The 12,767-nt window shown below is 43.3% G+C and overlaps 1 protein-coding gene across 2 annotated transcripts in view; it reads left to right on the top strand.

Moving 5' to 3' along the window:
• Positions 1–359: 359 nt before the first annotated feature.
• AVEN (apoptosis and caspase activation inhibitor) overlaps positions 360–12,767 on the top strand; it is a 176,651-nt gene continuing 164,243 nt past the window's right edge. The window contains exon 1 of one of the 2 annotated variants that reach the window (XM_055316632.1): positions 360–773. In XM_055316632.1, the coding sequence (XP_055172607.1) occupies positions 501–773 (273 nt within the window). In that variant the 5' untranslated portion in view covers positions 360–500. Of the gene's footprint in view, positions 774–1,140; positions 1,650–12,767 lie in introns of those variants that run through there. The other variant, XM_055316633.1, reaches the window with a different exon arrangement.

Raw genomic sequence — 12,767 nt, forward strand, 5'->3', positions numbered from 1 at the left:
GCTGCTGGCGGCAGCCCGTACCTCTGACCGAGGCCCACCTGCCCTGTCCTCCGTGTCTCCCCCTGAACCCTGAATTCAGAACAATTTTAGTAATTCATAGATCTTCATTCTTGAAAACCAGCGGGTTCAATGGAGAGAGGAAGGAAAAATTAACTCACTGGGAGTTTCAACATCGTTAACCTCTGATTACATTTTGGCATGTACGTTTTAGCCTTTTTTTCCCCTTTAATGCAAGTATTCATATTCGTATTTTTCTTCCTTTAACAAAGCCCAGTTGCCACGGTGCAGACGTGGAACCCTCGCACGCACTCGCTGACCCGCCCTCGACTGGGCTCCCTCCCGCCCCGCCCCGCCTCCGCCCGGCCCCGCACCCCGCGCCCCGCGCTCGCCGCCCCGGGGGCCCGTCGCTCGCAGCTTCTCCGAAGGACCCGTTTCCGGTGGCGTCGGGGCGTCTCCGCGGCGGCCGGTCCCGCACCCTCAGCACCGCCGGCGGCGGCCACATGCAGGTGGACCGAGGGGCGAGCGGAGGCCGCGGCCGCCGGCCAGGACGCGCCCGGCCCGGCGGCGACCGCGACCGCGACCGCGACCGCGACCGCGAGCGCGAGCGCGAGCGCGAGCGGGCGGGCGCCGCGGCGGCAAGAGGCGGCGGAGACAGTGGCGGCCGCCGGGGGCGCGGCCGGGGCTTCCGAGGAGGCCGCGGCGGCCGAGGAGGAGGCGCCCTGCGAGGCGGCCGTCGGGAGCCAGGAGGCCGGGGCGCCGGGGTCAGGGCGCCGGTAAGAGGCGCGGGCCGCGGGGACCGGGGCGGACGGGGCCCGGCGCGTGACAGGAGCCGCCAGCCGCTCGCGGCGCGCACGAGGTGGGGGGGAGGGGCGTCGGCGGCTGCGGCTGCGCCTGCGCGGGGCTGGGCGGAGGGCAGAGGGCAGAGGGCAGAGGGCGGGGGCGGTGCGGTGCCCGCGGCGTTCGTGTGGTGACCGTGCGGCCGCCCTTCCGGGGTGCGGGTGCCGGGGCAGGTCTGTCGAGCCTCGGGTGCCGGTTCGGGGCACTAGGACGGAAGGGGCCTCCGCGGTGCACGTTCGCCGGGTGAGGCCCCGCGAGCGGGAGGATGAACGAGGGTCGGCGGGATCAAGGACAGCCGCCGCGGGCCTGGACCCCCAGTGTTCCGGGGCGGGGCGGCGCGGCGCGGCGCGGGGCGGCTGCGTGCCCCCTGTCCAGCAGTACAGTTTCTCTTTCCTTATGCAGGTGTAGGGTCAGGGGTCACTGCCTTCGTTCTTAAACATTTTAACTCTGGAAATACTGCAGCAGTGAGGTCTGAATCTTAACAGCGGCGCGCCCGGCCGGGGCCACACGTCCTGGACGGCCTCTCGGTGCGGCTGAGGTGGGGAGAGCCGGGAGGCCGACCTCCTGCCCCCGTGACCCCGGCGCGTGCACCACGAGCCTGTCGTCTGCCCGGTTCCCCCGCGCGGACGTGCGACACACACAACTCTCGGTTGAGGCAAAACTTCCTGTCACCGAAACGTGGGGAGTCTCTTAAGCGCACAATAGGCGGGATGTCCCCGAAGATGGGGATGGTATCCAGGAGCACAGAGCTTGAACAAAAAAGTAGAAAACTTCGAATTAAGTGTGACATCTTTTACCTGATTAAGATTACGGTAGGCAATGAGCAAAATTGGATCGTGGTATGAAGAGATTCTTAGGTTCAGTTTGGCAGGAACGATGGAAACGCAGACCAGTCTAGCGCACACTCGAGAACACACTTTGTCCTCGCGACTTTATACAGTTGACCCTTGAGCAACATGGGTCTGCAAGTCCACTTACATGGGGATTTTTTTTTGGATACTGTTAATATATTTTCTCTTCATGGTTTTCTTAACATTTCTTCTCCTCTAGCTTTATTCTAAGAATACAGTATTTAATACATGTAGCATACAAAATATGTCTTAATAGACTGTTTATGTTACTGGTAACGCTTCCAGTCCATAGTAGTTATTAGGAAATCAGAAGTCATGTATATAAAAATATACACACACATACGTATACATATATATAACCTGATTACAACTTTATTTCTTAAACAGCCTAAAGTTGTTTAGACTTTTTTTTGTTTTTAAAGATTTTATTTATTTATGATAGTCACAGAGGGAGAAGCAGGCCCCATGCAGGGAGCCCGACGTGGGATTCGATCCCGGGTCTCCAAGATGGCACCCTGGGCCAAAGGCAGGCGCCAAACCGCTGCCCCACCCAGGGATCCCCAGTTGTTTAGACTTTATAACAACTTCATTTTATATCTATTGTACATATAAAATCTTCATTTTTACAGGTTGATTGATTTTATAGCTTTTTTTTTTTAGAGGGTTTTTTTTTAAATTTTTTTTTTTTATTTATTTATGATAATCAGAGAGAGAGAGAGAGGCAGAGACACAGGCAGAGGGAGAAGCAGGCTCCATGCACCGGGAGCCCGACATGGGATTCGATCCCGGGTCTCCAGGATCGCGCCCTGGGCCAAAGGCAGGCGCCAAACCGCTGCGCCACCCAGGGATCCCGATTTTATAGCTTTTATAGCTAGTGGCAGAGCTGGGATTTATACTACGCTGCTTTTGACTCAATTCTGTTTTATCTCTTATATTTTTGTGGGCTACTCACCACTTAACTGAGAACAAGATACACACTGGCAGCAGGGATCATGTTTTTTTTTTTTTTTTTTTGTTTTGTTTTTAAGAAAAAAAAGTTGTTTTTTTTTTTTTTTGAGACACAGAGCACAAGCAGGGAGGAGGTCAGAGGCAGAGGGAGAAGCAGACTCCTCACTGAGCAGGGAGCCCAATGCAGGGCTCCATTCCAGGACCCTGGGATCATGACCTGAGCTGACAGCAGACGCTTAACTGGCTGAGCCCGCCAGGCGCCTCAGGGATCATGTTTTCTTTTCTTTTCTTTTTTTTTTTTAAAGATTTATTTATTTGTTTATGAGAGAGAGAGAGAGAGAGAGAGAGAGAGAGAGAGAGAGAGACACAGGCTCCATGCACCAGGAGCCCAACATGGGATTCGATCCCTGGACTCCAGGATCATACCCTGGGCCAAAGGCAGGCACTAAACCTCTGAGCCACCCAGGGATCCCCCCCAGGGATCATGTTTTAACAGTGAGTTAAAGCGTATGGCACATAGGCCTTTAATAACCAGTGTCTTTAACTCCTTGAGTGAATGAAGCTGCTTCTCTCTTACTCATCTCTGTGGAACTGAATTGACTACAATGATGGTATATCATTTAGAGAATAAATAATAATGTTTTTTGATTTAGGCTAAGATTGTGACCAGTTCTATTAACATTTAGGCTTTTATCCCTTTTTGGGAGAATCTTAAAAAGTCCTGTCTTGTATTTTTTGGGGGGGCTTTTTTTTTTCATCGCACAGTTGAATGTGATTTGGTGTGTCAATGGGTGTGTGTGTGGTGTGGTGCTTGGGCCATCACAGAGCTGCAGCCACCACTGCTTCCACCACTCTTACCACAGTCCTCATGTTCTCAGTCAAGGCTGGATGAAGACATGTTGGGAGGAGTAATCACTCCTTCATTCTGGTTTGGTTTGTGACCTCTGAATTCCTTCCACTTTATAGATTTGGAAGTACCATTTGTCTTTAGGCTTGCTAAGAATACTGTCCTTGGTGCCTAAAGATTAAGTGGGACAAGACTGATTGCCCTGCCTGAGGCCCCCTTGTCATGTTCTGTGTTGCATTTGTGCCCCAGATGGAGAGGAATTGAAATGATCAGAAAGAAAAAAATTCATAGTAGAGGTTTAGCCATGTGAGGACCAGTTAGTTACCTAACTCCAGAATTTAATACCGTTTACACCTTTTGCTTTGTACTTTGGACCACTCCGTTCACGTGGCTTGTAACCGGAATCCAAGACAAAATAAAACTAAACAACTTCTAGGCAAGTGATGCTCCAAGGGGACTTCGCCAAGCAGGTCATGTCTGCTAGTCTCTTGCGCTTAGGTCATTCCCTCTGTAGATGGTATGAACCCTATGTTCACAGACTTTGGGGAAGCATATCACAAGACTGATTATCCTCACTGAAAATCTGCTGGAAGCCAGGTATTGCACTGGTGTAGTCATTAACTGAGGAAAAAAAATACTAGGATTTTTTGGTATTCAACTTTTCTTTTTGATTAACTACTAGCAGAGAGAGATAGAGTGAAGGCCTATTGGTAGTTCTTGTTTTTTTTTTTTTTTTTCTCTCTTTTCCTTGTTGTAATCCTAGTACTTCACATTTGTTGAGCCTTTAGCGTGAGATGAGAAAACTGAGGCACAATCAGATAACTCACAGTTAGGAGAGGTTAAAAGACTTAGTTAGCCATTAGCACAAAACCAGAGATTGGATTCAACCCAGGCATTTTTGATTCCAGAACTGTTTTTTTAAGCTTCTTTCCTAAACTGCCTCTGGAGCGATTTGAGATTTGAAAAGGGATGTGGGACAGACTGTTGTATGATCCTTTCACACACTTTTGTTTTCCTGATGTTCCAAAATGGTGATTAAGATTTAAAGTAATACTGAGGTCATCTTAAGTTACTGTAGATGGCAGCAGATTTTTGCTTTGTTTATCTGGCAACTGCTTTTATTTTTTAATTATTTTTATATTTTTAAAAGATTTTATTTATTCATGAGAGACTCAGAGAGAGGCAGAGACACAGAGGAAAAAGCAGGCTCCCTGTGGGGGACTCAATCCCCTGACCCTGAGATCACGACCTGAGCCAAAGGCAGATCAACCCCTGAGCCACCCAGGTGCCCCAGGAGCTGCTTTTAATCATTTCTAAATTATTTGTTCAGTAAAAGATAGGCAGCTGTCATAGCTGCATTAAGGAGAGTAAGAACTTGGAGGTATTTTTTTTCCTTCCAAACTTCTGCTTTGCAAACGGTAATATAAATCTTTTGCCTGAATAATGAGTTCTGGATGCCCTTGACATTTTCATTGGTACCATTTCAGTAAAAGGGAAATCTCTGACTTTCATGGTCAAGTTTACTGTGAATCTGGAAGAAGAAAAGATGTCAGATCAAAGTTGCTGGCAGGTTGCTCCTTCATGCTTGCTGAAAGGAGTCACCCTCATTGTGTCAGTCAGACGGGGATCCAGAGACTATTAAAGCTCACACTTGACCGCCTTGAGGCTGTTTCCCCAGTTCATAAAGCCTGAAGTAAATGTGGTTAGAAATAGAACGTGCCTAAGTGTCCTAAAAGAAGATTGCTTTAAGATTAGCTCTTGGTAAGGGGTGCCTGGCTCAGTCGGTAGAGCATGCAACTCTGGATCTTGGGGTTGAAAATTTGAGTCCCATGTTGAGTGTAGAGATTACTTAAAAATAAAATCTTAAAAACAAAAAGATTAGTTCTTGTAAACCATGGAATTGGCCCTTTTCCTTGCTGCTGCGGGCTGCTCCTCAAACACTATTTCGGCATTCTTATCCTTGCTAACGTGTACTGTTTTGAGTGCTGCTTGTCTTACTGACCATTATATGACTTATGTTTTTCTATTTTTGACACTTTTTGCTAGTATACTGCTTAAATTTTTTGATAAATTATGTATGACATTGTACTTTAATATTTACAGCTAATATTTTTGATCGATGGTTCAGATAGTTTCAAAAACAAAATTTCCAGCATACTTTATATTTGACATTTTAATTATTAATTAAGTGTATATTTGACATTTTTTTTTTTTTAAGATTTTATTTGGGAGAGAGCAAGCAAGAGAGAAAATGAGTGGGGGTGGGGTGGAGGGAGAAGCAGACCCCCTGTGGGGCAGAGAGCCTGATGCTGGACTCTAGCCCAGAACCCTGGGATCATGACCTGAGCCAAAGGCAGGTGCTTAACTGACTGAGCCACCTAAATGCCCTATATTAGACTTTTTTTTTTTTTTTAAGATTCTATTTATTTAATCATGAGAGAAACACAGAGAGAGAGGCAGAGACACAGGCAGAGGGAGAAACAGGCTCCATGCAGGGAGCCCGACATGGGACTCGACCCCAGGACTCCAAGATCAAGCTCTGGGCCGAAGGCAGGCACTAAACTGCTGAGCCACCCGGGGATCCCCTATTTGACATTTTAAATAGAACTGTCACATCATTCTTATACTTGGAGGAGTCTAAATGCTGTAGTGATTTGATATTCACCATCATCTATTTTTTTTAATTTTTTAAAAAATTTTTATTTATTTATGATAGTCACAGAGAGAGAGAGAGAGAGAGAGAGAGAGAGAGAGAGGGGGGCAGAGACACAGGCAGAGGGAGAAGCAGGCTCCATGCACTGGGAGCCCGACGTGGGATTCGATCCCGGGTCTCCAGGATCGCGCCCTGGGCCAAAGGCAGGCGCTAAACCGCTGTGCCACCCAGGGATCCCCTCACCATCATCTATTTAAGAATCACATTAATAAGCTCTTCAACAGTGAGGAGATTTACATTATTTCTTTTTATTTCACGTTTTAATTTCACATCTTTGGTAGAATTTTGTCCGATGTAATATATTTTCAAACCTGAAAACTTTTTAGCCGTGACTTCTGCTTTCCTGTAACAAATTTTGATGGTTTTTAAAAAAGTCTCATAACCTTAGGGCTTGGCTGTAAAATTTTTTTCATTTAGGTAAATTAAGATTACATTGGTTAATATACAATTTATTTTGATTAGCAATTGTTGCACGTAAAGGTAAAATTTTATTGTAATTGGATCTCATTTTCCCTAATGAGTTTATGTAGGTATCCGTGGATGAATATTGCTTATTCCTGAATGAGATAGGATTCAGAAACAATTCTCTTCCTAATTTTTATTTTTATAGATATAAGGACAGAGAACATTAGTAGATGGTAATGGTTGGAGTTTTGTCATAGGTGTCACTCACATCTTTGAATATCTTTCTAATTCTATAACAAAATCATTATTATAAAAATTTTTTAAATGATATCATCTCACAATTGGATTAGGCTCTCCTTCAATTTTGTCAAAAGCAAAGAATTGGAAACTTCCTGATTTGCAAAAGGACTTCTTACTCGGTCTTTAGAGTTATACTTTCTCAACATCTATACCTATTTTTAAAATTATCCCTTTGCTTGGGGGCTCAAGGAATGCACCACAGTCAGAGTAAGAGTGGCTAGGGAGGCATTCTGGTTCTCAAGTGCTTTCTAGGACGGCTTTTAGGAAAAAATATGGACATTGGGTATCTGAAACTTAAAAATCCTTGCTCATATATTTTTTGAGAGATATTCATGAATTCCCAGGTGTATGTATATTTCATTTTGAGAGTGTTCTAAGACCACATAACTTAATTTTTTTTAAAGGAAGATAGTTTATTACATGTATTTACCCAGTGTTGTGTTGTTTTGTTTTATATATTTATTTTTTTGGTGTGGGGGCTATGCACCACTTGTAGAGTATGGTTCCTAGTTGTTGTCATTCTTAACAGTGTTACTGCCTTTGTTTTAACTGATGCTGGGATGGGAAATAACAAGTCCATAATTCAAGACCCCCAGGTCTGTTTCCTGGGGAATTAGAAATTAGGTACTAAGCCATTGGGCTTCTTTTTTCTCCAGAAAAAGTAGTGATTATTTTTCACAGTACTGGGCAAGTGAGCGTTAGAGAGGCCCTATAGGTCATTTGGTCCTACTTACACTGCAACTTTCTAGATGTTTTTCTTTTTACTTTCTTTTTTTTAAAGTAAATTGGGATGCCTGGGGGGCTCAGCGATTTAGTGCCTGCCTTCAGGCCAGGGCGTGATCTTGGAGTCCCGGGATCGAGTCCCACATCGGGCTCTCTGTATGGAGCCTGCTTCTCCCTCTGCCTATGTCTCTGCCTCTTTTTCTCTCTTTGTGTCTCTCATGAATAAATAAATAAAATCTTAAAAAAAAAATTCTACGTACAACATGTGGCTTAAATTCCTGACCCCAAGATCAAGAGCCACATGCTCTACTGACCAAGCCAGCCCCTCTAGACTTTTTTGTGAAGTAGGCCCCAGTTTTGGGCTCAAACTCATGACTGTGAGATCAAGACCTCAGCTGATGTCAAGACCCGAGCCGACATCAAGGGTTAAACTTTTAGCTGACTAAACCACCCAGGCGCCCCCTTCTAGACTTTTAGAAAAAAAGAAAGTGTCTCAAAGGTGTTTTCAATTCATATGTCTCTATTTCCTGGTGCACTTTGAAATATCAAAGGGAGAAATAAAGACCATACTGACACATAATTATTTCGATTTATAGACACTACTAATGAACTTATTGGGGTATTGAATTCATTCTTTATGAAATTTCATTTTCTTTCATTAGAAGCCAATGAGTGTGTGTGCGTGCCTGTGCATGGGCACGTGCTTTGAGATACCAAGAGCAAATGGTACTATTATTTTTTTCCTTTTGAAAGGAAATAATCAACAATTTTGTTGGTCTGAAGATTTTCTGTCATGGAGGTGTCATGGAGCAGTGCATGGGTAATTGATACAGATAATATTTTGCTTTTGAATGGGTGTCAAAGGATATTGACAAAAAATATGAATCGATGTGCTTAATTTTATCCTGTTGTTGCTAAGATGCTATTTTAAACTTTGACCAATTTGTCTATCAGCCTTAAATTGTTTAAAAGACAATTTCTGTAAAAACAGCACTCCCAGGGTTATACCATATGTGTCATATCATTGATATGTGCAAACAGCACGAAAATTAAAAAATTAGAGGAGATTGATAGAATGAATTCTCTGTTGTATATACTTAATCCTCCCTTTGTGTCCTCTTGCTATTGAGGACTGATACAAATATGTCTGATCAATAGTTCTCATTTTTTTTTAAGATTTTATTTATTTATTTGAGAGAGTGAGAGAGCACGAGTGGGGGAGGGCAGAGGAGCAGACTCCTTGCTGATCAGGTAGCCCCACCTGAGCTGAAGGCAGATGCTTGAGCCAGTTGAGCTGCCCAGGCACCCCTTAATACTTTAGTACCAAGTCATATTTGTATTGAGGGACAGCAAACACATTTTAACATTAGCCTACACAAAGCAAAATTGAGATGACAGGACTGTTACCAAAAAGTCCTATATATTCTTGGGTTATCAGTTCTTTGATTTCTCCATTTCTGTATTTAGCTGCAGGAAGTTACAATGTTGAGAGGTTTTGTTAATACATGTGTATTCTGTGAAATACACCATATTTAGGTTTTTATATTCTTTGGCTTGAAAAGATCCTTAACAACTACATTTTGGGAAAATTTAAAGTATTTAGTGAGTATTCATTCTCAAATTCTAATGCAATGTGGGTTTCATTTAAATAGTGGATTTGGCATCTGCAGTTCTATTGTTAATCAACAGGTCATATCCCTGGAGCTGGCTTCATGATACTGAGGACTGAGATATTCACCCTCCTTTTTTCTTTTACTAAAAGCCTGACAATAAAATAACAAGTCTTCATTTGATATTTGGGCTAGTTAAGGCCTGGTTTCACTGAAAAAAGCTTATTAATCCCTGGTACTGATATATAAACCGCAAGTCCTTACAAAGAAATTAATGAGTTTTCTGGGAGCAAGGCTTGATGACAAGTGAATATTTTTTGAAAGACAAAGCTTGCCTTATCTTCCCTTACTAATCTTCACGTCATTTCCAAATTCTGTTTTGGTTGGCTGCTTTATTATGCCAGTAGGAATTTGTAGAACAATTCCTATTTAGTTTAAAAAATATTTTTTTCCTCTTTATAGTCAAGAGAATCATTGAATTAAGAGGTGACCAGAAAATGTTATTTTAAGAGCACTTATTTTACATTTACTGGAAGGAAAAGTTAAGCAGACAAGTTGATATTTCATTTTACAAGATGGAAGTAGACCTAAAAGAGATGGTTTTCAGGCAGAGCTGGCAGGGGCGGGGCTCAGGTTTGTGCCTCATCCGTTTCCCAGTTGACTTAGTGGCAGGCAGAGAGAGGAAAGTACTGTTGAAGCTTGAGGATCAATGTCACCTCTGGTGGATGGCACCACAGTGATTTCATGCAAAATAGGACCTCTGAAAGCTTAAGTATTAGAGTTGAAGAATTACAGACAGTAATTACCATTTCAAGGTATTAGTATAAATTTACAGACAAATGGATAAGTAGGGTAGGCCTCCTCAAAGCCTGCTAAGTATCCTGCTTTTTTGCCTCTGTTTTCCCTTTTTTCTCTCCTTATCTTTTCTCCCTACCAGTGTTGTTGTTGTTTAATCTTTCTTTCAGGGGGAGAAGTCTTACTGTGGTCTAACAGGTGTTTGGAGTCTAATAGAAACTGGTTAGAATCCTCCCTTCCAACTCCCTAGTTACTAGTATTTCAGAAAGTATCTGAAAAGTTGTGTAAGCTTCCTGAAACCTCAGTTTATTCACCTGTAAAGGTGGTTAAGAGTATTTGCCTTACACAGTTGTAAAGATTCAATTAGATGAACACAGTAAAAGGTAGTTTTTATATTTATAGTCACTCTGCCACTCTGCTGTCCTCCTTCATTCAGGGTCTTCTCAGAGTGTGCAGGTCAAATGCAAAACTGTAAATTCATTCACACAACACATGAACACATGCATATATAGAATATTTAGAATTTATGTTACTTATTTAATATATATTACTTATTGAATATCTTTTGTCATTTAAAATTTCCTTAAAAGCCTTGATGAATTAAGTCTTTCAGCCTTTACTAAGGGGCTTGCTGTGTATATGTCGGAGAATGTTTTCAGTGCTCTGGCAGGAAATTTGTAACTCTGTCTTGTCCCTTACTTCTTGCTTGTGTAGAGATTCAAGGTCTGCCAGAGGTAAGAGATTAGGGCCTTCTCAGATCTTTGCTGGACATGCCACCGAGCTGCACATGTGCATGGCCTTCTAGATTCCCAGGAATGTGTCAGAGCCTTACAGAGCCCTCTTGAACATCTCATTCCCCAGTTTTACCTTGTAAGTTTTTTTGTCAGTCTCTTTTGAGGCTCACCAGTTATCACTGCCTCAGGCAGCTGTGGTTTTAAACTTTTGCTGCTGATTGTTTTTCACAAATTCCCTGCTGATAGATAGGACTGTTCACACAGAGTGAGCTCTGAATCTGGTTGAATATAGACAAGACCTGAGAATGGTGCTTTCAGAGAGCTGCCAGAGAGGTCAAATAGTGACAGCTCCCTGTGGAGGGGACTTTCAGCAAGCTTTTCTTCCCTCTTTAGTGGTAATAAGGCTTTTGTTTTTCATAGTCACCATAGGTTGTTAGCCTGTTGGTTTTCAAAGCTACTGCAGAGTTGGGCAGAGTTGTATTGGAATGGGACAAGTTGGAGTTCTTACAGAGATTTAGCTGTTTTTCTTAAACACTCTGGATTATTGTTAAATCTTTGGTTAATTTCAAGAGTTTTTGTTTTGACTATTTTTGTCATTGTTCTTGTTGCTTTTGCAGTGGAGTAGATTTTCAGGGATCCTTTGCCATTCCGGGAGTATCTCTGTCTGTATTTTGAAGCAGCCATTGCTGCTGTTTCTGATTGGTAGAAGCTTCTTCCTTTGGGACAAATCGTGTCTCCCCTTCACTCTATTATGTGTAGGCCAGAGTTTTGTTCTGGAGTTTTTGATTGAGCCAAAACACATAGAATTATCTTAAGACTAAAAAGGGTCCTGGGGGACTTTTAAATGTTTAATATAAGAGACTTTTTTGTTGTTTTCTGAAACCATCAATTTGGGATTGATCACATATGGTAAGAGTATATTAGGAAGTCAAAACTAGTGACTTAATTTTTTAGTCAAATGTGATATTTCATCATTTTGCAAGACTGTTTTATCATTCCTCTGAAGATTTTGGCACCTAATTTATACTTTATATTTTTTATTTTTTTTTATTTTTTTTATTATTTTTTTTTTTTAAATTTATTTATGATAGTCACAGAGAGAGAGAGAGAGAGAGGGGCAGAGACATAGGCAGAGGGAGAAGCAGGCTCCATGCACCGGGAGCCTGACGTGGGATTCGATCCCGGGTCTCCAGGATCGCGCCCTGGGCCAAAGGCAGGCGCCAAACCGCTGCGCCACCCAGGGATCCCTATACTTTATATTTTTTATTACATTCTGGGTGACATCCACTTATGTGTGATTGATACATATTGTGCCATAATCTCCATTATGTAATTTCATCAATCCCAAATTTATCTCAAGTATGACCTCTTATAACATGACTTCCTTTATTATAATAATTAATCTGGGGGCAGCCCTGGTGGTGCAGCGGTTTAGCGCTGCCTTCGGCCCAGAGTGTGATCCTGGAGGCCCGGAATCGAGTCCCACGTCGGGCTTCCTGCATGGAGCCTGCTTCTCCCTCTGCCTGTGTCTCTGCCTCTCTCTCTCTCTGAATGAATAAATAAATAAATCTTAAAAAAAATTAATCTGTTGGGGCACCTGGGTGGCTCAGTTGGTCAGTGGGTTAAGCATCAGACTCTTGATTTTGGCTCAGGTCATGATCTCAGGGTTGTGGGATTGAGCCCCAAGTTGGGCTCATGCACTGGGTCTGGAGCCTGCTTGGGATTCTCTCTCTGCCCCCACCCCTAAAAAAAATTAATGTTTCCTTTCCTTCCCTTTATATCAGCGATACAAATATCTCCTAAATATAAAAGTTTTTTTAAAAAAATATTTATTTATTTACTTATGATAGAGAGAGAGAGAGAGAGAGGCAGAGACACAGGAGTAGGGAGAAGCAGGCTCCATGCCAGGAGCCCGACGTGGGATTCGATCCCGGGTCTCCAGGCTCGCGCCCTGGGCCAAAGGCAGGCACCAAACCGCTGCGCCACCCAGGGATCCCTATAAAA

The sequence above is a fragment of the Nyctereutes procyonoides genome, unplaced genomic scaffold (assembly GCF_905146905.1).
Source record: "Nyctereutes procyonoides isolate TBG_1078 unplaced genomic scaffold, NYPRO_anot_genome, whole genome shotgun sequence".
Taxonomy (NCBI): domain Eukaryota; kingdom Metazoa; phylum Chordata; class Mammalia; order Carnivora; family Canidae; genus Nyctereutes; species Nyctereutes procyonoides.